Below are 26,859 nucleotides of genomic sequence, written 5' to 3' on the forward strand. Positions count from 1 at the left end.
CAGCCACATGACCATATTCTCTTTGGAAGCTTCATGATGATTATTGAATAACAGTCCTGTAATGACTAGTAGGTCACAATCAAAAGTTGATATTTATCAATATACAGTATAACTCCACTTTTACATTCCTGGAATTAACATTTTCCCGCCGTTTACAACATTTGTTATCGCTCCCATCAAATTTTTCTATGTCCACAAGGTTAATTCACACCTGATTTTGCATCAACATATTTATAGTTTTCCTGCGATTTACCCTCTATGAAAAAATGTTCGCGGAAAAAAACTGATGTAAAATGATGTTGGCATGATGTTGGCCATGAAGAAGTGTTTACAAACATTATGTGGTTTAAGTTTCTGACACCAGGGTGCTCTACTTAGTGGATTTAAAGCAGTAAATGTGTAAAAGTTGGAACAATTCGTGCTGTACCTCCAGTCACTGACAAACTCTACTCTGCATGGTCGCTGATATGAGTAACTAAATTCGTAAGAATATTTGTATCATGACCAATCACAACGATTTCCGAACTGTCTCTACAGCGCATGTACAGTTTTGTGATTTTTGTAATCGTCGTCACAACTCCGTGGAACCATATTTACTGTTTTTCGTCTTTTGGCCACTTGTTGCGCTAGTTGACACCGTCATTCAGTTTGTGTTGCTCAAATGGTTTTGGTTTAAACACAGTACAAATTATGTATATTCTCATGCTGAGCAAAACAGGTTTCAAGGATTTATTCTTGTTGGTAAGTGCAATATTTATGTATGTATTTTTTTGTGATGTTACACAAAAAACAATATGAGGTATAGTTCGCATGTGTGTAGTTTTATACATAACTTAGGAATCACATTACCGAATAACCTCAAAAGACGACTACAGTTCAAGAGATGCAGAACAACACATGTGCAAACAGCACATAAAATACACTCCTGGAAATTGAAATAAGAACACCATGAATTCATTGTCCCTGGAAGGGGAAACTTTATTGACACATTCCTGGGGTCAGATACATCACATGATCACACTGACAGAACCACAGGCACATAGACACAGGCAACAGAGCATTCACAATGTCGGCACTAGTACAGTGTATATCCACCTTTCGCACCAATGCAGGCTGCTATTCTCCCATGGAGACGATCGTAGAGATGCTGGATGTAGTCCTGTGGAACGGCTTGCCATGCCATTTCCACCTGGCGCCTCAGTTGGACCAGCGTTCGTGCTGGACGTGCAGACCGCGTGAGACGACGCTTCATCCAGTCCCAAACATGCTCAATGGGGGACAGATCCGGAGATCTTGCTGGCCAGGGTAGTTGACTTACACCTTCTAGAGCACGTTGGGTGGCACAGGATACATGCGGACGTGCATTGTCCTGTTGGAACAGCAAGTTCTCTTGCCGGTCTAGGAATGGTAGAACGATGGGTTCGATGACGGTTTGGATGTACCGTGCACTATTCAGTGTCCCCTCGACGATCACCAGTGGTGTACGGCCAGTGTAGGAGATCGCTCCCCACACCATGATGCCGGGTGTTGGCCCTGTGTGCCTCGCTCGTATGCAGTCCTGATCGTGGCGCTCACCTACACGGCGCCAAACACGCATACGACCATCATTGGCAGCAAGGCAGAAGCGACTCTCATCGCTGAAGACGACACGTCTCCATTCGTCCCTCCATTCACGCCTGTCGCGACACCACTGGAGGCGGGCTGCACGATGTTGGGGTGTGAGCGGAAGACGGCCTAACGGTGTGCGGGACCGTAGCCCAGCTTCATGGAGACGGTTGCGAATGGTCCTCGCCGATACCCCAGGAGCAACAGTGTCCCTAATTTGCTGGGAAGTGGCGGTGCAGTCCCCTACGGCACTGCGTAGGATCCTACGGTCTTGGCGTGCATCCGTGCGTCGCTGCGGTCCGGTCCCAGGTCGACGGGCACGTGCACCTTCCGCCGACCACTGGCGACAACATCGATGTACTGTGGAGACCTCACACCCCACGTGTTGAGCAATTCGGCGGTACGTCCACCCGGCCTCCCGCATGCCCACTATACGCCCTCGCTCAAAGTCCGTCAACTGCACATACAGTTCACGTCCACGCTGTCGCGGCATGCTACCAGTGTTAAAGACTGCGATGGAGCTCCATATGCCACGGCAAACTGGCTGACACTGACGGCGGCGGTGCACAAATGCTGCGCAGCTAGCGCCATTCGACGGCCAACACCGCGGTTCCTGGTGTGTCCGCTGTGCCGTGCGTGTGATCATTGCTTGTACAGCCCTCTCGCAGTGTCCGGAGCAAGTATGGTGGGTCTGACACACCGGTGTCAATGTGTTCTTTTTTCCATTTCCAGGAGTGTACTTACATAAATATTTGCATTAGATATTGAGAAAATGTTTTTGAAATGCACTGTGCTAAGCATGATAAAATATGTAACTGATGTAGTGTTTCGTTATTTAAATAATGAATGACAGCTGCAGGCATTCCAAAAACATTGATGATGTATGAAATTGAGTCAAACAAGTTCTGCTTCCCAATTATCAGTTGCCATTATATCAGCGGTTTTTCTTAGATGATAAACCATTATTAGATAATAAACAAGTCCCTGGCATGAGAATTTTGATGCACATACAGAAAGTGCAAAAATGCAAGGTGGCATCCTATACGTAAATTTTACAGTTTAAAACATTATTTCTCACATTTTACATTTACTCGTATTTTACACTTTTTTTTTTCTTTTTCTTTTTGAAATCCCCTGGAAAGGGTAAAAGTGGGGTTTCACTGTATGCCTTTGTGATACCTTAAGAAATGCACTGCAATTTAGCCTACCCAGTAATCATTCATACAATACAACCATATGGTTTGCAATTATGTCTTTTGGTTCAATTTTATGGATAACTTTATGATTTATCTTATTTGCACATAAATCAGTAACCAGACAGAAAGTGAATTATTGATTTTGGACAGTGTGAATTACAACTGTCTTACAGTACTATTTTCATTTTTGCAAAATGCGATCTGCCAACTTTGGGATCAACTAAGATTCTGCTTCTATCAGGAGGGTCAATACTGCTTACTGATTAGTTTACAAACTCCAGCCACATCAGCCCACTAATTTTCAAGAAAAACAAATTCCTTGACAATTCAAAGAGGCTTCAGTGAGAGAAAAATTGAAATTTTTCACTGTCAGCAAGGTTTCCATGTATAAGGGTTTAATATAATGCAAACAACATAATTATTAAAGACAGACATCAATCCTGAATCTACTTACTATGACACACAATGTCTGGTGACAAAAAAAAAAATAAAAAATAAAAAATGATGCACTGCTTATAGAAGAAGGAAAAGTTAACTGTCAATCTGATCAGTTTGATTCGCGTGTGCCTCTTATCAAAATACTTCCAAATGAATACAAGGAGCAGTAAAAATACATTTCCTAATAATAAATATAACTGGAGACAAACTGAGTAGAGATGATAAGAAGTGCAACTCACCATACAGCTGGCGCACTTCAGCATGACTTTCTTGTAAAGCATCTTCTGTCTTTTGTAGCTGAAATTTTATATTATCTGCTGCATCTTTCAAATAATCTTGTGTCTGTCGATCAGGAACTATCTTTTCTAAAATCAGGTCTACCTGCGTACCTAAAAAGAGCCATTTCATAAGACAACTGTACCAAATCCTACATTTCCTAGCTATTCTGATAATTAAACAATACAAATACAGCAACCAAATACGAAAAATTGAATAATTTACAGTCAATGGTAGTTATACGTATACTATATGGTTTTTACATTAATGGAAAGTATGGGCACATTATCAGCTTCAGCACTTCTGAACTGCGAAACAGTCATCAGAACTATGTACTGACTTCTAAGATCAGAGCCCGACTGGCAATGATGGTCTATGTTACGGATGATAGAAAGGGAAGCAGAGTGATGGAAGAGAGTAGGAAACGAGATGAGGAGTAGGAGAAATTGACAGGAATTCAGTGACAGCTCCAGTAACTAACTGAATGCATAGGTAAATCCACACACATAGGTGAGTGAAGGGATTTAACTGAATGCAGGGGGAAATCCACATACATAGGCGAATAAAAGGATCTCATATTTGAGTGGTGTTGGGGCTGCAGTTCCACCCACAGGTAGGGAATGATCTCAATTTTGGAGATAGGATTGAATTATTTTGTACTAATGACAGGATGTTTGACGGCAGCAGGAATAGCCCAAGATCTGTGTATTTACATAGACTGTTCTATGACATCAGTAACAGCAGTTGCAGAACATGTGTTGTTTTGGATACATTACAGTGCTTTTCATTAGTAAAACTAAAGCTGCTGGGAAAGTTAAAAGTCTGCTGCAGAGTGGCTAAAAGTGGGCAGTCCAGCAAGAGGTGGACGACTGTCATTCGGGAGCCACAGCGACACTGAGGTGAGTCCTCGCGACGGAGTAGGTAACAATGCGTTAGCCACGCATGGCCAATGCGGAGCTGGCAGAGGACAACTGATTCCCTGCCCGAGGCCTGCATGGAAGACTTCCACACATTCATATTCTCCTTAATGACATGCAGTTTGTTGTGCGTGATGTTATGCCATTCTGTCTCCCAAAGCTGGAAAACCCTGCGGTTCAAGACAGAACACAGGCCAGCTTCAGAGTTGCCTATCTTCAGAAGCGGTTTCTGTATTGCCTGTTTGGCCAGCCTGTCAGCAAGTTTGTTGCTGGGGATTCCAATGTGTCCTGGGGTCCACACAAACACCATGGAACAGCAGGACTGTTCCAGGGCATAGATGGACTCCTGAATGGACGCTAGCCGAGGGTGGTGAGGGTAGCACTGGTCGATAGCTTGTAAGCTGCTCAATGAGTCAGTACACAGGAGAAATGACTCGCCAGGGCATGAGCGGATGTACTCAAGAGCACGAGGTATGGCCGTCAGCTCTGCAGTGAAAACACTGCAGCCAACTGGCAAGGAGTGCTGCTCAGCATGTCCTCCATGAACATATGTGAAGCCTACGTGACCATCAGCCATTGAGCCGTTGGTGTAATCCACTTCAGAGCCCCGGAACAAGTCAAGAATCGAGAGGAAGTGACAGCGGAGAGTGGCGGGATTAACGGAGTCCTTAGGGCCATGCAAAAGGTCGAGACGAAAATGCGGCCGAGGTGTACACCATGAAGGCGTATGTGAATGGAGCACAAGTAGAGGTGGTAAAGGGAAGGACTCCAGTTCCGAGAGAAGGGACTGCACGTGAACCACAATCATTAGCCCCGATCTGGGCTACCAGTGCGGGAGATGGACTGTCGCGGGCGGGAAAAGGAGACGGTAACTCAGATGCTCAGTGGAACTATGAATGTGCAATGCATAACTGGTGAGCAGTTGCACACATCTGATCTGCACAGTGGAGGGACAGCAGCCTCCACCAGTACGCTGGTCACCGGACTCGTCCTAAAAGCTCCTCTCGCTAATCGAACCCCACAGTGGTGCACAGGGTCGAGTAAATGCAATGCTGAAGGCACTGCCGAACCGTAAACCACATTCCTATAGTCAATTCGGGACTGGGCAAGGGATCTGTAGAGCTGCAGCAGCATACAGCGATCTGCACCCCAATTGGTGTTGCTCAGGCAACCAAGGGCATTGAGGAGCTGCCAGCACTTCTGCTTAAGCTGACGAAAATGAGAGAGCCAAGTCAATTGAGTGTCAAAAACCAGTCGTAGGAACTGATATGTCTCCACTACAGTGAGTGGTTGGTTGGTTGGTTGGGGTTGAAGGGACCAAACAGCAAGGTCATCAGTCCCTTGTTTCAAATGTGGTCCATTCCGATAGTGTGATACCTAGAAAAGTCAGAACGATAAAAGGGAAAAGGCTAAAAAATGTAAAAGGGCAGTCATGTTGTCAATGGTAAAAACAAAATGAGAGAACTCGGCAAGAGAGAGAACCCAATGCTATGATGGAGGCAGGAAACATCCCACCTTTGAAGCAGCAGAGGCAAGACCACCTGCGACTTAAAAGGTGCAACTGCTAGAACGTAGAAGTGCGTATGGGAAAAGGAGACTAAGCAATCCTACAAAAGAATATAAACAGAGTAAAAGGGGAGAAAAGAGGATCGCGGTCAGGGAGGGGAGTCGGTAATCTCGAAACACAGCTTACAGTGGGAGATACCCTAACACTCACCGCCCTGCCCCAACACCAGAGGGAGATTAAAAACCTTAAAACTGAGAATAAAAACCACTTTCCCGGAGGAAACCAAGAACCAGGTCGACCATCCGGGAATCACCAGCCAACATCAAAGGTAAAGTGCAGGGGAGCCTGTACTTACCACGCAGAGCCAAAAGACGGGGGCATTCAACCAAAATGTGGGTTACTGACTGGAAGGCTCCACAACAACAAAGTGGGGGTGGCTCATCACGCAAAAGAAAACCATGGTTCAGCCTGGTATGGCCAATGCGGAGATGACACAGTGTGGTTGAATCCTTTCAGGAGAGCTGAAAGGAAGAACGCCATGGTCCTGGTGTCACCTTAATCGCACAAAGTTTATTAGACAGGGAAGTAGCCTCCCAAGAGTTGGCCCATGATTGTGCGAAGTGGGATTTGATGTGAAGCCGTAAATCCGCTGCAGGAGAGGTTACAGAAAACGGGCGTAAGTGACTGCTCCCCCAGCCAAACGATCAGCGAGCTCATTACCCAGGATACCCACATGGCCAGGGACTCAAAGGAAGTCAACGGAACAAGCAGCACAGTGAATATCAGCGAGATGGTCATGGATGGCAGAGACCAAGGGACGGCGCGAAAAACTCCGGTCAATAGCCAGAAGGCCACTCACTGAGTCTGTACATAACAAAACGTGGTTGTGTTGGGACTGTTTAATAAAGGTAAGGGCCTGGAAAATTGCCATCAATTCCGCAGTATACACCCCACATGTAGGTGGCAGCAGATGATTTTCCGTTCCAACAGAAGACGTGAAGGCATATCCTACATGAACAGCAGATTTAGAGCCATCAGTGTAAAAAACAACAGCATCCCGAAACTCCCACAAAATTCGGCAGAAAAAGGAACAGAACACCATCAGGGGGATGGAATCTTTCGGACCTCGGCGAAGTTCCATCCGAATTCGAGGCCGAGGAACTAACTGGGGGGGAAGGGGGGGGGGGATGGAAGGGAGGGAGCGAGGAAGACAGGACAAAGAAGGAAGCTGAAAATCACAGCAAAGAGACGCAAGATGGAGCCCAACTGGTAAACCCGCCCGAGGGCGGGAATCAAGTGGGCGACGTCCATGGTCTTGGAACAGGAGAGAATAGGAAGGATGAGTGGAAGAGGAACGGATAGCGAGTGCATAAGACACCAGAAGCTGGGACCGCCGAACAGAAAGGGGGGGGGGGGGATCCAAGCTTCAACCAGGAGACTATCAACAGGGCTAGTAGGGAAGGCACCAGTGGCCAAACGGATGCCACGATGGTGGACTGGATCCAGCATGTGCAGTCTAGAAGGAGCAGCCGAACCATAAACTTGACAGCCATAAACTTGACAACCATAGTCCAAGTGAGACAGAACTAGAGCACGATAAAGAGGGAGCGGTCCGCAACCCAAGAGGAGTGGGCAAGGAAGCGAAGGACATTGAGTTTACGGAAACATCCTACCTCCACAAGTCTGATATGGGTTAGCCAAGTGAGCTGGTTGTCAAAAAGAAGACCTAGGAAACGAACCTGTGGGACCACAGGTAATCGTTGTGCATTGAGATAGAGCTCTGGATCAGGGTGGATCGTAGTATGGCGACAGAAGGGGACCACCCGCGATTTTAAAAGAGAGAATTGAAACCCGTGTGAGAGGGTCCATGCAGAGGCATGCCGTATAGCTCCCTGGAGCTGCCGTTCTGCGGAGGCCATCGAAGAGGAACTAACTCAAATGCAGAAATCATCCACATACAGGGCAGGGGCGACCAAAGGACCAATAGAAGTCACAAGTCCATCAACAGCAATGAGGAAAAGAAGTACACTCAAGACAGAACCCTGTGGGATGCCCGTCTCCTGGGTCTGTGGAGAACTAAAAACAGTACCAACCTGAACCCTGAATGACTGATGGAACAGGAACTGGCGGATAAAAATCGGGAGTGGGCCCTGAAGACCCCACTGATGAAGTGTAAGTAAGATGCGATGGCGCCAGGCCGTGTCATAGGCCTGGCGTAGGTCAAAAAAATACTGCAACCAAATGGCGGCGCTGGGAAAAAGCCTGCCGAATTGCGGATTCCAAGCGAAGTAAATGATCAATCAGAAATCGTCCCTCTCGGAAGCCACACTGGTAAGGGGATAATAGATCCCGAGATTTGAGGATCCAATTGAGCCGACGAGCTACCATCCAGTCAAGCAACTTGCAAACAACATTTGTCAGACTAATTGGCCAATAGCTGTCAACAAATAGGAGGTTCTTACCAGGCTTAAGGACAGGAACCACGATGCTATCCCTCCACTGAGAAGGGAAGTCACCCTGCAGCCAGATATGGTTAAACACCCGGAGATGTTGCCGTTGTGGAGCACTGAGATGTCGAAGCAGTTGGTTATGAATGGAGTCTGGGCCAGGGGCTGTATCATGAAAAGAAGAAAGTGCGGAAAGAAATTTCCATTCAGTAAAAGGTTTGTTGTAAGATTCTGACTGACAAGGGGTAAAACATAAGGCGGAAGCTTCGGACCGCTGTTTCTGGCGAAGGAAAGCAGCTGGATAGGAGGCTGATGCTGATGCCATTGCAAAATGGGTCGCAAGATGTTCCGCAAGAACTAACAAGTCCGTACAAAGGCCGTCTGGGAGGTGAAGGCCTGGGAGGGTAGACTGCCGATGGCAACCTTGGAGAGAGCGAAGTGTAGCCCATACCCGTGACATAGGGACAGTAGAACCGAGGGAAGAAACAAATCGTTCCCAACATATCCATTTGCTCTGTTTGATTAAATAACAGGCTTTATCGCGAAGGCATTTAAAGGTAATAAGGCTGGCAACGAATGGGTGCCTCTTAAGGTGTTGCAAAGCTCGACGGCATCACGGATGGCAATGGCAATGGCCGTACTCCACCGCGGGACTTGCCGGCGACGAAATGGTCCAGATGAGCGCGGGACAGCAAGGCTAGCAGCGCAAACAATCGCGTCAGACACGTCACGTAGGACGTCATCAATACAACCCAACAAAGAGGGAGAAAACACGATCTGTGCAGTGTATAGAGGCCAATCGGCGCGTTGGAAAGACCAATGAGGCAACCTGTCCATCGGGGAGCGGGAAGGGAGAGACAGAATCAATGGGAAATGGTCACTATCACAAAGGTCGTCGTGTGGCGGCCAGTGTAATGAAGGGAGGAGAGAGGGAGAAGAAAAAGAAAGATCAATGGCAAAAAAGGTACGATGACCGGCACTGAAATGAGTAGGGTAGCCATCATTAAGAAGGCACAAGTCGTGGTCTGTAATAAACTGATCTAAGAGAAGACCTTGTCTGGATGGAAATGCACTGCCCCACAAGGGATGATGAGCATTAAAATCCCCAAGGAGGAGGAAGGGAGGAGGAAGCTGCTGAAGAAGGGCAGGTAAGGCAGCAGGTGTAAGAGTCCTGTCAGGAGGGAGATAAAGATTGCAAACTGTGACCTCAGAGTCCAGGTGGACCCTAACAGCACCGCTTCCAATGTAGTTTGAAGAGGAATCCATGTGCTAGCAATGTCTGTACGGATCAACGTACAAACGCCACCAGAAGCCCGCAGGGTCCAACCCGATTTTGACAGAAAACACGGAACCCACGGAGGGTCGATGAGTGGGCATCAGTAAAATGAGATTCCGGTAGAACCACAAAAGCTGCAGAATAAGACGAAATAAGGGATTTCAATTCCGGAAGGTGACTGTAGTATCCATTACAGTTCCATTGGATAACCACAGAACGATGATTTAAATGGGGTCTGAACAGGCTAAGGCCAATCATACCACCGGGTCACCACCAGTCACAGACAAGGAGGGTGCGACATCCATGAACGACAGGTCAGAATCTGGTTGTAAAGCCTGGGATGGGACCTCTGGTGACACCAGAGGCTCTTTGTCCCGGGACTTATGTTTCTTCTTTTCAGGTTGAGATTGAGCAGGGCTGTGTGGCATAAAGGAGCCAGCTGCAGCAAGATCGGGAACAGAAAGAGATCGGGCGACCTGGGGGCCGACAGCCCGAGGACGTCGCGTGGCAGCACGCCTTTGGCTTGGAAGGTGCCAGGAAGGGGCATCCAGGGAGGGGCTCCCTTGACCGGCAGATGCCGAAGGAGTGGGACACTTCTCTGGCTGGGGAGGGGGACAGCGCCCAGAGGAGAAGGTGTTGGAGCCGCAGGGGAGGGGGGAGGAGAGGGGTCCGGGATTGTGGTAAGGAAGGGGGAAGAAGGGGTGAAGATGTAACTAAAGCATAACTAGACGTCATGGACACAGGGTGAAGACGTGTATACTTCTTACGAGCCTCTTTGTAGGTTAAACGATCAAGGGACTTATACTCTTGTATCTTCTTTTCCTTATTATATACTGGGCAATCTGGTGAACATGGAGAACGATTGCCATGGCAACTAACATAAACAGGAGGGGAACACAGGGACTCCCCTCATGGAGTGGACGTCTACAGTCATCACAGAGAGGGGCATGCGAACAGCGGGAAGACGTGTCCAAAATGCAAGCACTTAAAACAGCTCATAGGAGGTGGGATGTATGGCTTCACATCACATCGATAAACCATAATCTTTACTTTCTCAGGGAGGGTACCCCCTTCAAAGGTCAGGATAAAGGCACCAGAATCAATGCGATTGTCCTTAGGACCCTTCTAAACACGCTGAACAAAGTGAACACCCCGCCATCCGAGATTGTCCCAAAGTTACTCATCAGTTTGAAGGATGAGGTCCCTGTGAAAAATCACACCTTGAACCATATTTAGAGACTGGTGGGGGGTAATGGACACAGGAATTGTGCCAAGATGGGTACAGGTACGAATGGCTGCAGACTGGTTAGCTGAAGCAGTTTTGATTAGCAATGAACCCGACCGCATCTTGCTCAGGGAGTCCACTTCGCCAAATTTGGCTTGAATGTGTTCCACAAAGAATAAAGGTTTGGTATTGGTGAAAGTATCCCCATCAGCCCTCGTGCAAACCAGATAGCGGGGGAAAGGCTTTGTCCCTAGCCGACAGGCCTGACCCTCTTCCCAGGGGGTAGCCTCGGAAGGGAAGGCCGAAGGGGCAGGAGAAGCAGCACTAGAAGAATCAGTTCCAAGCAGAGAGACGGCCGCAGAAGAACGGCCAGAGTTCTGGACCCGTATGCGTTTCATTTGCATAGCGTCCGCCCTGATACCACCCACTCCGATCAGGGGCTCTCCTCACGAGCGCCACCCAGCCACAGCACGGGCCGTCTCGCACGGTGGCCATTGCCGGGAGTTCCGATGCTCCAGGATGACGAGCAACCACTCCAAGGCTTACATGGGGTGGTCACAGGTCAGGTATCAGAAGTGTGATCCCTGTGTGTTCAAGGGGCTCAACCAAAAGGGTACACAGCGACCCCACCACACGTGCTGGCTACTGTGCTGGCTATGCACCCTAGCATCAGACAACGACGTGAAACAAAAGGTGGAATGAACTAGGAGGGCACACGTTGGAGACACTAGGTAAGGTGCTCTTCCCCAAATGGCTCACACTACGGAAGAGAAATTTAGTAATGGAGGTCAAACCCCAGAGGGTGGGACCAGGGAGTGCCGAAAGGAGGTGATTAAGCAACCAAGCTAAATTGCAAAACCAACATAACCAGGAGGATGGTGGGGGCCGACATAAGCAAGGACACCAAGAGAGGGAGAGGAGAGGGTGAGGGGGAAGGAGCAAGGAGAGAAAAGGAGGGGAAGCGGAAGGAAATGCAGCCCTGGAAAGAAGGAAGGCTGCAATAGCTCTGGGCCCCGTGCTCGCCACGCACGTATCCACAAAAGAGTTGTGGACCCCCTGGGGGGGTACAGTGAGTGGATCGTCATTAAGGTAAAGTGTGGGTTCTGGGTGAACGGTACGACACCGACAGAAGTGCATGACACACAACTTTGTGGCTGAAAACTGGAAGCTATGGGCTAGAGCCCATGACTGCGCCTCGTGGATGGCTCCCGGGAGGCGCCACTCAGCAACGACAGTACTGGAGCAGCAGTACAAAATGCAGAAGTTGTCTGCATACAGAGAAGGTGAGACGGAGGGCCTGACAGCTGCTGCTAGACCATTAATTGCCACTAAAAATAGAGAGACACTCAATACATAGCCCTGCGGGACTCCAATTTCCTGGATATGGATGGAACTACGGGAGTCACCAACTTGGACACAGAAAGTACAGAGCGACAGGAAGTTTTGGATAAAAATCAGGAGTGGTCCCTGGTGACCCCACCATACAATGAAGTCACGAAGCCATGTCGTATGCTTTACGTAAGTCAAAAAAGACAGCAATCAGGTGTTGCCATATAGAAAAGGCTGTTCGGATGGCAGACTCAATGGACACAAGATTATCAGTGGTAGAGCGACACTGGCGGACGCTGCCCTGTTCCAGCAGCTTACAAAGAATGTTGGTGAGGCTGATGGGCCGATAGCTATCCACATCAAGCGGGTTTTTACCGAGTTTGAGCACCAGAATGATGGTGCTCTCCCACCATTGCGATGGAAAGACGTCATCGTACCAGATCTGGTTGAAGATGTCGCTTGTAGTCAGATGAGAGATGTTTAATCATCTGGCTGTGGATGCGATCAGGCCGAGGAGCTGTGTCGGGGAAATGTGCAAGGGCACTGAGGAGCTCCCACTCTGTAAATGGGGCGTTATAGGATTCACTGCAGCATGTAGTGAATGAGGGGACGTTCCCTTCCAGCCTCCGTTTGAGTGTGCGAAAGGCTGGGGCGTAATTCTCCGGTGCAGAGGCTCGAGCAAGTTGCTTGGCAATCGAGTTTGCGTAGGTACATAACTCGCCATTTATGGTAACACTGGGGACAGCTGTTGGAGCCTGGTTCCCATAAAGACGTTTGACTTTTGCCCTGACTTGGGAAGGTGACACGTGGCACCCAATGGTGGAGTCGTATCTCTCCAAACACCACTCCTTCCATTGTTTGATAAGGTAACAAACACGGGCATGGAGCTGCTTAAAGGCTATGAGGTGCTCCAGGGAAGGGTGCCGCTTATCCCGTTGTAGAGCTCGCTCACGCTCCTTAATTGCTTCAGCGTCTTCCAGTGACCACCAAGGGACAGGCCTTACACTGCGGGCACCCTAAAGAGCAAGGGATCGCATTTTCTGCCGCAGAAACAATTATGCTAGTCACCTGCTCAACCATCACATCAATGTTACCGTGTGGGGGAGATTCAGCGGTGACAGCAGAGGTGAAAGCCCATCTGGGCAGGTGTCCGTGTGCCTGACGCTGGGGTAGTGACAGGAAAATGGGGAGGTGGTCACTACCACACAGGTCGTCATGTGCTCTCCAGTGGATAGATGGGAGATGTCCTGGGCTGCAAATTGATAAATCAATGGCCGAGTACCTACCATGAGCAACACTGAAATGTGTGGCTGTCCCAGTATTTAAGAGACAGAGGTCGAACTGAGAAAGTGAAGTTTCGAGATCTCTGCCTCGGCCAGTAATCATTGTACCACCCCACAAGGGGTTATTATGGGCATTAAAGTCTCCCAGAAGTAGTGCAGCTAATACATTCAGGGGTATTGCACCATCTGGAGGAAGATATACATTGCAGACAGTTATTTCCTACGGAGGAACAGAAAACTTAGATTTCCATATAAAAGATGAACTGTATGAAATAAGCTGTCCGCCACATGCTGCGTGGATTGCTATTGAATGAAACTAAATCATCTCTCTGCTTTGCCAGGTGCTGAATTGTGAGATGGTGATACACAAATCATGGCCTGAACATGAATAAAGGGGGAAGGCCAGATTAGTATCTTGCAGAAAGTGCTCTCTGAATCCAGCAATCATAGCTATTTTGCCTTTTCTGCTTGTGACTCCCTTTAAGAAGAAGCAGATGTTGGAGTGGTAAAGTTATGAGGAAAATAACAAACTAACTGCTCCTCCAAAAGAAGCCCTGTCTAACTAACGAGGCCTTAAATGCTAATGTTAATTTATGAGCTACCACTATTCCAGGATAGTGTGAGTAGACCTAAGATTGTTTTAAAGATTCTAATTTTTTAGTTGTTAATCCGACAGAATAGGAAACAAATACAAATTATTGGCAATCACATTAATGACTAAGGCCTTGCTGGTTTACTTTCAGGTACACTGGCGCCATTAGGAATGCAAGACTATTGTTTATCAACAAAATGTATATTTAACCAATTTTACAGACCAGCAGACTGTGTGAAGCATAATTCCACAGCTAAGATTTCAGAAACTGAGAGGAGACATGTTATATGTGCAATATGTTATACCACAAAACACAAAATGACTAGAGGAACGAAGAATTACACCAAAACTCACTCAAAATTCACCACAGGAAAGCAGAGATAGCCAGAGCAATGATGAAACAAGATCATGAAGAATCAGCAGCTCCTGTGATACCTGCACATTTTAGTCAAACTGCAACAAGTGTTTACTTTACCAACATTAACCCACAGACATGTATTACTTATGACAGTTTTCTTGTTTTAATCTGGCTTTGCACATGGCTGACAACAATCATGGACTTATGTCGAGCATTAGTTTGAATGGCTGGGGAGGCAATGAAATCATGTTTCCTACTCAGTAGCAATAAAACTAAAAATAACACAGCAATAAAAATAAAAATAACACAGCAATAAACATAAAAATAAAAATAACACAGCAATAAACATAAAAATAAAAATAACACAGCAATAAAAATAAAAATAACACAGCAATAAAAATAAAAATAAAAATAACACAGCGATAAAGATAAAAATAAAAATAACACAGCGATAAAAATAAAAATAACACAGCGATAAAAATAAAAATAACACAGCGATAAAAACAACACAACAATAAAAACAACATAGCAATAAAAATAACATAACAAAAAAATTCATATGAAGCAAAAAAATACTATTGTTTCTCTGGATATATTTTACTTATAACAACTGTATTGATGGAGTTCAACATGTTGTTGTCCTAGTCCACGCCTACATAAGTTGTGACTTTTGTCTCAAAGAAAAAAAAAGAAAGTTTGGAAATGTGAGGTTCCATCGCATTTGACTGGACTGGTGAGATTGAAGGGACCAAACTATAAGGTCATCAACCCCTCATTAAGCCAGGAAGAGTCCTCAGAGATGAAGGGGACAGAAGACAAATCCTGAGGACACTGATTGTATCCAAGAATCAATAAAACCAAGAGACGGAACTAAGTAGAAGTAAGAGAGGGGTAATAGGGTAATGTGGGTGAACTGAAAGCAGCTTGATGCCCCGGGACATGTTATGTGATGGGAGAGGCACCCTCTGCATCCCAACAGTGTTCCCTCACCATCCATTACCACAAGAAAATCAGCAACACAGACGAGTTGACAAAATCCCAAGAAAGGAAACAATGATGTCACAGTACACCAATGACAGATGTAAAAGGACAAGAAAATTAGAAAAGTTGGAAGGGCAGGAGCCAGGCCAGACCACTGAGTAAGGGCAGCCATGGATCTCCAGGATATGAGCAGGTGATGTGGCACCCCTCCAACTCAAAAAGTGGCCTACGAGGTCAATGTGCCCCATCCCCGAAAGAGGAGCAGAAACCACCATCACAGGTAAAACATAAAACTAGATCAGCCAATGTGGCATTGTACACTAGCACCATAGGCAGCATGTTAGCAAGTTGAACGTTTCACTGTAAGATAGACGAATTAGGGCAGTCCAGTAGGATATGGACCACCATCAGACAGGCGGCACACTGACAGTGGGATGGATCTTCTCATTACAAGATGAGGCCACGAGTAAGCCAAGTGTGGCCAATGAGAACAGAACAGCAGATTCCCTTTGAGAAGCACGAAGGAATCACTACCATAGGGTCACGGCTCCCTTTATTGCTGATTGTCTGAATAAAACAGGAAACACCAACCCACATTGCACGTCTCCACCAACTGACAGGCTAGAGTCAATGGAAGCTCTTGTTTGGTAACCCCACATCTTCGAAGTCAGCATCCTGGTAGCCAACTTGGCCAACCGGTCAGCGCATTTGTTCCCTGGGATCGCTATGTGACCTAGGGCCCAGAAAAGACAACTGACTGTCCAGCTTGATTGAGGTCTGAAAGGAGATTCTGGATAATCGCAACCAGTGGGTGTCGACGGTAGCATTGGTCAATAGCCTGAAGACTACTCGGAGTCACTGCCAACTAAGAATGTCTCACCAGTGCAAGAATGAACACGACTGAGGGCTCGAGTGATGGTCACCAATTCCGCAGTGAATACACGGTAACTGTTTGGTGGGGAGCATTTTTCGCAGCACCTTGCACTTGTGCAGGCAAAACTGTCAACCACAGAACCAATAGTTTACACCACTTATGAAGTCAGAAATGCATCCAGGACAGCAAGGGACATGCAATGAAAAACCATGGTGTTAACAGTCTTTCAGTCCAAAGGATACACCAAGACAGATCAGAGAACAGGGTATACACCACGAAGAATACAAAAGTACCCCCTGACAAGAGGCAACAGAAGGAGAAGTTGGAGTTCATAGCAGAGGTACTGTATAGGAAGAACTGGAATCTTAACTCCAGTCCTGGGCCTCTGTTGCAGAAGGTTGATCTCCATACCAGGAAAAAGGACACAGTAGTTCAGATGCTATGGGGAGCAGCGAATGTGTATCACATAGTCGAGGAGCAGTTTCTGCACATGGACTGTAGTGGAGAGACTAACCTCCACAATTACGATTTTGTTAGTTTTGATTTAGGGCGCAAAAACAACTGGGGTTATATGTGCCCAAGACAAAACTACAGAACACGAAGACAGAGAGTAGTTAAAACCAAACTGACATAAGCGAAGACAGCTAAAAATAGGGACGTGGAGAAAGGGCTACAAAATACGTCAGAGAAATTGAGGTCCAGAACTAAAAATTAAATGGCCTTCGCCATAATGCTACGACGGACAAAAAGTAAAACACAATCGACTGCTCACACACTGTTTGCTAAAACGGCCAATAACTCAGACGAAAAACCCAAGCGGGAACGTAAATGGTTAAAAAATGGGCATTCCGTCAGGAAATGGCGGACAGTTAAAGCGTTGGGGCAATGTGCACGAAGTGGTGGGGGAGTGCCACTTAATAAATGGCAATGGCTAAAAAGGCAGTGCCCTGTATGCAACCTAGTTAAAATGCCCTCCTGGTGGGAGGGTCAAGAGGAGGTCGTCCTAGCTGCAGGAAGAGGCTTAAAGTACAAACGAAGCAGGGTGGTTCGATCTGCACCCCAGGAAGTACCACTGAGGACATGTAGGACATTGAGGGACCACGTACAATGGGACACACGAGGGACCAAGAGTGTTTCCTGTCGAGTATGTGCCCCAGGAATTTTTTAGTTTCAATGAATGGAAGAGCAACACGCCCAAGGTGTAAAGATGCTGGGAGAAACCATTTGCACTGCCAGAAATTCATGCAAATGATATTGTCAGTGGAAAAACGAAAGCCACTGTTGATGTTCCATGAGTATAAACGAGCGAGACATCGCTGAAGACGTCGCTCAATGAAACAGGTCAATGGTGAAATGCAACAGATGGCAAAATCGTCAATGAAAAGGGGGCCGGAGATGCCCGTCACAAGACAGGTCATTATAGGGTTAATGTCGATAGCAAAGAGGACGACGCTCACGTCGGAATCCTAAGGCGCACTGTTTTGCTGGCTAAAGGAGTCCGACAAGGCAGAACCCGCACGCAGCTTGAAAACACAGTCTTTCAAAAATTCCTGAAGAAAACAGCGCAGGTGGCCACAAAAGCCCCATGTGTAGAGAATATGAATGATACCAGTTCTTCAGCAGGTGTCGTAGGCCTTCTCCAATCAAAAAACATGGCCACAGTCTGATATTTCCACAGAAAACCATTCATGACATGGATGGACAGTGAGGCGAGATGGTAAACTGCAGAATGATGTGCTCAAAATCCATACTGTGCTGTGGTTAGCAAATTGTGAGACTTGAGCCACCATACCAGCCGGGCACGAATCATATGTTCCATCACCTTGCAAACACAGTTGGTGACAGAAATGGTGCAGTAGCTGGAAGGAAGGTGTTTGTCCTTACCGGACTTAGGTAGGGGTATGATAGCGGCCTCAAGCCAGTGTCTGGGAAACATGTCCTCAGCCCAGATGTGGTTGTACATATTACGCAGAAAGTGCCTGCCTGCAAGAGAAAGGTGCTGCAACATCTGAATGTGGACAGCATCTGGCCCTGTGGCAGAGGATCTGGATGAACTCAGAGCATGATCTAGCTCCCACAGAGTAAAGGCGGGAGCCTTCTCTGCTAATTTCCGATAGAGGAAGGCAGGGTGTTAGTGGGAAGAACTCAAAATTTCCATAAAATGGCGGCCCAAGGGTTGGAGATAGCAATAGGGTCACAATGACATCATCTGCTACAGTCAGGCCAGAAACTGGTGAATGGATCTTGGTCCCAGAGAGTTGCCAGAGGTTGGCCCACACGACAGAGGAAGGGGTGGAACTGTTAAAAGAACAAGTGAATGAAATCCAGCTAGCTCTTTTGTTAGCCCGAAGAATGTGACGACACTTTGGACTCATCTGTTTGTAATGAATGCAATTTGTCACTGTAGGATGGCAGTTAAAAACACAGAGAGCATGTTTCTGCATGCAAATTGCATCGCCGTACGCCACAATCCACCAAGGGACTGGGACATGGTGTGGTAAAGAGGAAGTGTAGAGGAATGGAACATTCTGCAGCATTAAGGATAACGTTTGTGAGATATTCCATTTGGTCATCACAACCGGGGAAACCTTGTTCTTTGAAGGTTGCCAGGGAGGAGTAAACCTGCCAGTCAGCCTTCGTAAGCTGCCATTTGGGTGTGCACGCAGGTGGGGTAGGAGTCAGCAAACGAATAGCACATGGGAAATGGTCGCTCAAGTAGGTGTCAGAAAGAACTGACCACTTAAGGCGATAGGCAAGCTTGACAGTGCAGAAGGATAGATCCAAATGGGAACAGATGTGCAAGGAGTCAGAAAGGAATGTGGGTGCTCCAGTGTTAAGGCAAAAGAGGTTACGCTGATTAAGGAGGTCAGTCAAGAGTGCACCTCTCTGACAGGTTCTGGGAGAACCCCAAAGGGGATGATGTGCATCGAAGTCACCGACTAGCAGAAATTGGGGAGGTAGCTGCCCAATAAGCTGATGGAAGTCTGCCCTGGTGACACTGAATGACTGAGGGATATAAATGGTACAGAGGGAAAAAAGTCAGATGAGGAAGGGAAATACAAACTGCAACAGATTGATGATGGGTAGTCAGGGAGATGGGATGACTGTGAACATCATCCCGTATGAGCAGCTTGGTGCCCCAACGAGATGGAAAGCCGATGTCAGGGGGAGGTCAAAACGAACTGGGAAGAAATGTGAAAGCTCCTAGTGGTCGTAAGGACACAATTCTGTTTCCTGAAGGCAGAGTATAAGCAGACGCTCCAATGCTAAAAGCAGCCACAAATCCTCTTTGTGGGGCCAAAGGCCGCAGAAGTTCCTTTGGAGGAGTGTCATGATGAGGAAGAAATGAAGGAGTGTGTCACCTCGGCAGCTGCCAAGTGACAGCCTGCGAAGAATTGCTGCTACAGGGCACAGAAGCAGGAGGATCCTGCTCCATAATGTCCACAGAAGCATCGACTTGTTCGTGCTGTTGGTTGGTGGAGACCAATGGAGAAAAACAGTTGGTGGGGCAGGCCGGCCGGGCTAAGGTATCACGTGACAACACTGTCAAAGAGGATCTTCGAGTCGGTGAAGGGGAAGACCATTTGCCTTTGTTGGACTTCAAGACTTTGCGGTTAGCAGAGGAAGACTTAGGTGCGGTTTGGTTGGAGGGACAGAGGAAGTCTTCACAGGAGTACTACTCCTGTCCTTTCCAGCCTACTGGTTGTGTAGCTGGTGGCTTATTTCCTCGAGGCGAGAGTTTGATGGCTTGTTGCACAGCTGGACGGGTGGATGTTGGTGCTACCTGGACACTGGGTGATTTCACAACCTCAGAGCCGAATTTGAGGTCACATGTCTGCATGGCCATGTCCTTCATGGACGAGAGGTAACAAGAAAAGAACTGTAACTGCCAGACAGGAGAGCTCAAGGTTTGTGAGCTGCCAATAACTTGCGAGCAACCGGGTAAGGCATTTTTTCTTTTTACCCAGATCTCCTGGACAGCACGCTCATCAAGATACATGGGACAATCCCTAGAGGTGGCGGCATGGCCACCATTTCAGTTGATACAGCAGGGAGGAGGAGGTGGACAATCACATCCCTAACACAGGTTATACTGTTGGCTGAGTGTCAGCAAGACGTTCTAGTGTCATTGAAACAATGACACTGGTAGCAGTGCATCGGGTTCAGAACGTACGGTCCGACTGTGATAATTTCATAGCCTTCCTTGATCTTGAACAGAAGCACCAGTCTATCAAAGGTGAGAAAAAGAGTGCGGGTGGGCACTAAGAAGGAATCTGCCTTTTTCATCACCTGATGGATAGCAATGACACCCTGATCAGAGAGATATGACTGGATTTCGGCCTCGGTCAGACCATCGAGCAGCCTAGTGTAAATACCACCATGGGAAGAATTCAGAGTTCTAGGGGCCTCAACACAAATATGATAGCTGTGGAGAAGCGAGGCGGCAAGCAGTTGTTGTGCTTGAAAATCAGAAGAAGTCTCCAAAAGCAAAGTGCCATCCCATAAATGAGACCAGGATTTCACAGGGCCGGCAATGGCATCAACGCCTTTCTGAATAATAAATGGATTTACCATAGCGAAGCACTGACCATCTTCAGTATGTGATAGCACGAGAAACCGTGGTGCACCTGGAAGTGTCTTTCAATTGTTAGCTTCATTCCGTTTACATTTCGTAGACGTTGATTATGAAGATGGTTGGCTCATTGTGAGATAATTCCTCATGATTGCCAGCATCTCCGATGGAACACTCCTAATTGGCAATTTGGGAAGGTAGCAGCTCTGGCAAACACATCTCCCTGGGCCTGGTCTGTACCAGCGGCTGGGAATTACATGTTACCCAGTCACCTGTTATGCATCAGACGCATGGGCCGGCTGTGAGGAGCACACAGGGAGGAAGAAGAAAAAGAGGAACCTCAAACACCAAAGCGGAGGAACGAGAGAAGGAAAATTAACAAAGGGACAGGGAACAAAAAACAGTGGTGAGACTGTTCTTATGTCAGCGACAGACAATGTGGAACATTCCCAATAACACCCCGGACATATTCCCCAAGAGAGGGGAAAAAGAATAGCAAGAGGAGAGACATGTAGCACGGAACAGAAATGATGCTGCAAAGGCTGGGGACCTGTGGTAGCCAATTACAAACCCACCAAAGAGTGACGAGCCCCCTGAGGCGGAGGCGGGGGGGGGGGGGGGGGGGGGGGGGGGGGGGGGGGGGGGGGGGGGCAGTGCAACAGTCTAGGGGAAAACCACCTTGGGATGGAGCTAAAAGACCTGAGAGACTAGTTACAAATACAGCTGCCATTCACAGGGTGTATATGCGGACAAGGAAAAAAAATTCGCGAACTTTTCCCAAATTTCCCGGTTAAAAATACACTTTATCCAGGGGAAAAACACACTTTTTCTGTGTTAAGCAAAAATATATTTTCCCTCAGAACTGCAAAACTTGTCAATCCTTTGAATGGTTATGGTTTTATACATGGGCTTAGAATTTCCCGGAACTTTAGAAAATGAAACTCAGGGAAAAAGACACGTTCCGGAAATATCTTTGATGTGCAGCAACATGTACACTGCGTTTTTTTTGTATTACAAAAGTATACATTGCAGATCCGCCAAACACCGCTTGTTACTTTCCGAATCACTGAAATTGAGATTGCAATACGCTTTTGTAAGCCAGTCATAGCTCCTGTAACATGATCTCACCGGCCGATGACAGCAGATATTCAGAGCATAGGAACGTGATGTAGCCAGCCAACAGCAACATCACTGTTCAGCAGCACAAACACACAAACAGGGAAAGTTAATAGTTTAAATTAATATACATAGTGTTGCTACAAGGAAAGCAAAGCTTTCACATATAATATTGGTCTCTAAGGTTGATAAGCTGCAAAAGAAGCTAAGCTTTTGCATATAATATTGATCTTTTTTGTGCGTGTTACACTTTAAGATATATCACACAAATGCGCCAGTAAAATTTTTGATAATGACATAAATGTCTGATCTTCAGGGTTCAAAATTCTTCTAAATGGCTCGTCATCAAAGAATTGATTTTTAAATGAGAGTCAAACGCTCCGTGATTTAAGAATTCATAGTACATTATCGCACATAGTTCAACTTACGTGAAAGGATATTTACTTTGAAAGCAACACTTTTCAAACCACCTTTCGCAATATTTTCCCACGAACTGTTAGAAATAGGTTCGTTTCTGCAGTTTCCCGAGAGTGCAGATAACAGGTGACACCACACTTACGCAGCTATCATGACGTAGGAAGTCCGTATGTACGTACATGTAAAACATTGAAAGAGCATACGTTATGTCATAAAAGAAACAAAACATCAGAGGATACTCCAAGATCATCGGAATTTCATGAACCACACTAAAATGTGCATATTTAAAGTACATTCTTAAAGTGCACATCCGTATGTCCAGATTCCCAATGAAGTAGACCTTGACCTGATATTAAGCTTTTCAGTGTGGTTTTCAGGATGTAAATTTTCTTGGAGCACCAGTACTGTATTGTATCATGTTTGGTTCTTTATTATGACACAATGCCATACGTGCTAGAAGATGAAAACGTGCACTTGAAACGCAGCAAACAGTTGAATAGCCAGTACTGTGGAATTAAACCTTTCGTTTCAAATACATTGACTGCCTCTTTGGAAAAGGTTAATGAAAGTCAAATTTCTTTAGCAAACAGACAAAAATAACTTTATTGTTCTGCAAGGCGATTAATGCTTAACTGTCAGAAAGGTGGAAATAAAATAAAATTTTAAACTAATAACATATTATAGCCTTCTGTAATTATGTCAATGTATTATAATTCACTTGATAGCTCCTGGCACAGATATCCGTTTCATTTTCATTTGACGCGAGAGTAAACGAAGGGAAAACAGCAAAAATCACTAAATGTAAACATGGGTCATGTGGAGACTACCCACTAACTCAGCCCCAGATCTACGATATTTGCTAACCGAGTCAATACTTGAAAAGAAAAAAAAAAAAAATAATTAATTGAATTTTCAAAAATATGTTCATCTTGTAGCGCAGATCTTTCTGAAAAGTCTGAAACATAAAACGTGTGGTCAAGAAAATGTAAGACATATTATTTGGCCTTAAGTGTGCCAAAGTGCAGTGCCACGATTCTTCATACAGCATTCTTCTATCGCACATCACTGTATTTCGCTTTCGCTCTGTGGAATTGAAACGTGTATATTTTGTAATGGATGCCATCAAACTATATTCAGGACAGTGGAAATTGAAATGTCCTGTGGTGCCTCTGCTGCTCCCAGTTGGCCGGTATGACAGCCTGCACTTCTTTTATTTTTTTAAAAAATCTTGCAATTAATAGCAAATGGGATTATTTGTAATCGGCAGAACAAGAAAACTTCAGAAAATTTGCACTCTCTAATGACCATCAGCTAATAACTTGCTGCTTCCTGTGACGTGAAATTAAATACAGGATACATAAAACCAACAAAGACAAGAGAGCAGCAAGAAAGTATACATTTCTTCAACCCTTAGCTCCTAGCATTTTTTTGTCTCTTATCTTGCTACAGCTTTACACGGCACGCTCCCCTTTCTGCGAAAGAATCTATCACCTCATCAAAGTTTTTCAAACGTTTTGCTACATGTAAAATCGAAATGTCATTATCTAATACTGTAAAAGCTGTTAATACAAATAATACCCAAGACTGGTGTGGTTTCTCGATTCGATTACGTCTATTTTGTCACTGTCTGCTAGATAAAATAAAATAGGCCTTTCTAATAGTGCAGCAATTTTGCAACACACCAAATAAATGAGACTGTTTTGGCACAAATGGTCATTTTTATAACACGACAGAATATAATTCACGAAGTATCAATATCAAATGCCTATTAGACCTACTACAAGCAAAAAGCTTTATGTTAGGAAATAGTTTCACATTTCATTCTTAGGCACCAGTTTCTCAAGCATGGGATCGAAAAGTAGTATTATGAAATTTTTACATAAATTTGGAATCATCTTATTCTTCCATAATTTGTGTGATGTCCCGGTTTCTTTGCCTTCTTCGTTCTAACAAACGATCTTGTCATCATCAACTCTGTAGCTATTCCTACCATTGTCAAAATTTGTTCACCGATTAACTTCACTAACCCTGCCAGAATCATAGGTTTAGTTATCCCGCGATTAGGCGTTGTTACAAGTTCGTACAATACGTTTTCCACATTACTTCCAAGAAAGAACTGAAGCTACTGCTAGCCGGGGACTGTACAACCGGTTCATACTAGTGTAGCGACCTGGCCAAAAATTTGTCAAAATTTCATTTTCTTGGATACACCGAGAAGATAATACGTAATCACTCTCACATGTTATTCCTGTTAGTCATTTATTTCCGTTCTGGTAGTCTAAATCTATGGATCGCTGATCATTCGCCAAACCCAATCAACAACATAATCAGACAGCGATTGGCATGCATCCATTCGGCTTTACTCTGCTCAGCTCGTATAGCCCAGTCCCCTATTGTCTGCAGAAAGTTCATTTCTAGATGTGACGAGGATTCTCCTGAGAGAGACATCACGTACACTACGCACGCATTCAAAAATCAACTTATGATTCATTCAGAAACCAACTTAAAATGTGTTCAAAAACCAACAGGGATGTGCTTCAACATCATATGAAAAATCGATTTGTGAAACAATTTTTTTTCTTCAAGAATATGAATTTGGTGTCCCGTTTTCCCGGTAGCATCTAGCTGCTTGCACAGCCAACAGCCACATTCCTGTAGCAAGAAGCGGGAGAATCTACTACTCAAATGTGACTCAACTGCACATGAGCCTGCTCGTAACTGCTAAAACGAATCTAATGTAAACAGTTGTGACTTCACACTCAGCAGAGGCAATTTGTTGTTATGAAGCATTACATTTTTTTCCTAAAGCCTTGGACACATTTTGCTGTTGGCAGACGCTTGAATGAGCACTGTGTCATTATCCTATATGGCGCATTTCCTTTGCAATTTAAGTTATTTTCATTTCTTCTCTCGTTTATGTTTTATTGTTGAAGTACACTCCTGGAAATTGAAATAAGAACACCGTGAATTCATTGTCCCAGGAAGGGGAAACTTTATTGACACATTCCTGGGGTCAGATATATCACATGATCACACTGACAGAACCACAGGCACATAGACACAGGCAACATAGCATGCACAATGTCGGCACTAGTACAGTGTATATCCACCTTTCGCAGCAATGCAGGCTGCTATTCTCCCATGGAGACGATCGTAGAGATGCTGGATGTAGTCCTGTGGAACGGCTTGCCATGCCATTTCCACCTGGCGCCTCAGTTGGACCAGCGTTCGTGCTGGACGTGCAGACCGCGTGAGATGACGCTTCATCCAGTCCCAAACATGCTCAATGGGGGACAGATCCGGAGATCTTGCTGGCCAGGGTAGTTGACTTACACCTTCTAGAGCACGTTGGGTGGCACGGGATACATGCGGACGTGCATTGTCCTGTTGGAACAGCAAGTTCCCTTGCCGGTCTAGGAATGGTAGAACGATGGGTTGGATGACGGTTTGGATGTACCTTGCACTATTCAGTGTCCCCTCGACGATCACCAGTGGTGTACAGCCAGTGTAGGAGATCGCTCCCCACACCATGATGCCGGGTGTTGGCCCTGTGTGCCTCGGTCGTATGCAGTCCTGATTGTGGCGCTCACCTGCACGGCGCCAAACACGCATACGACCATCATTGGCACCAAGGCAGAAGCGACTCTTATCGCTGAAGACGACACGTCTCCATTCGTCCCTCCATTCACGCCTGTCGCGACACCACTGGAGGCGGGCTGCACGATGTTGGGGCGTGAGCGGAAGACGGCCTAACGGTGTGCGGGACCGTAGCCCAGCTTCATGGAGACGGTTGCGAATGGTCCTCGCCGATACCCCAGGAGCAACAGTGTCCCTAATTTGCTGGGAAGTGGCGGTGCGGTCCCCTACGGCACTGCGTAGGATCCTACGGTCTTGGCGTGCATCCGTGCGTCGCTGCGGTCCGGTCCCAGGTCGACGGGCACGTGCACCTTCCGCCGACCACTGTCGACAACATCGATGTACTGTGGAGACCTCACGCCCCACGTGTTGAGCACTTCGGCGGTACATCCACCCGGCTTCCCGCATGCCCACTATACGCCCTCGCTCAAAGTCTGTCAACTACACATACGGTTCACGTCTACACTGTCGCGGCATGCTACCAGTGTTAAAGACTGCGATGGAGCTCAGTATGCCACGGCAAACTGGCTGACACTGACGGCGGCGGTGCACAAATGCTGCGCAGCTAGCGCCATTCGACGGCCAACACCGCGGTTCCTGGTGTGTCCGCTGTGCCGTGCGTGTGATCATTGCTTGTACAGCCCTCTCGCAGTGTCCGGAGCAAGTATGGTGGGTCTGACACACCGGTGTCAATGTGTTCTTTTTTCCATTTCCAGGAGTGTATTATTCTGAAGGGGTATCCTTTGATAGGTAATACCCTTTGTTAGAGTATTGGTTCTTACCACTCAAAATTACAAAAATTTAACAGAAAAC

The 26,859-nt window shown here is 46.3% G+C and overlaps 1 protein-coding gene across 3 annotated transcripts in view; it reads right to left on the reverse strand.

Annotated features, from left to right (window-relative positions):
- The window catches only part of LOC124554988 (sarcolemmal membrane-associated protein-like), a 337,706-nt gene that overhangs the window by 120,078 nt on the left and 190,769 nt on the right, over positions 1-26,859 (reverse strand). For all 3 annotated transcript variants that reach the window (XR_006968506.1, XM_047128729.1, XM_047128730.1), the window contains one exon: positions 3,479-3,628. Coding sequence is in view for 2 of the 3 variants with exons in the window: in XM_047128729.1 (XP_046984685.1) it covers positions 3,479-3,628 (150 nt within the window). In the remaining variant the exon portion in view is untranslated. The remainder of the gene's footprint in view (positions 1-3,478; positions 3,629-26,859) is intronic.

Source organism: Schistocerca americana, chromosome X (assembly GCF_021461395.2).
Source record: "Schistocerca americana isolate TAMUIC-IGC-003095 chromosome X, iqSchAmer2.1, whole genome shotgun sequence".
Lineage (NCBI taxonomy): Eukaryota > Metazoa > Arthropoda > Insecta > Orthoptera > Acrididae > Schistocerca > Schistocerca americana.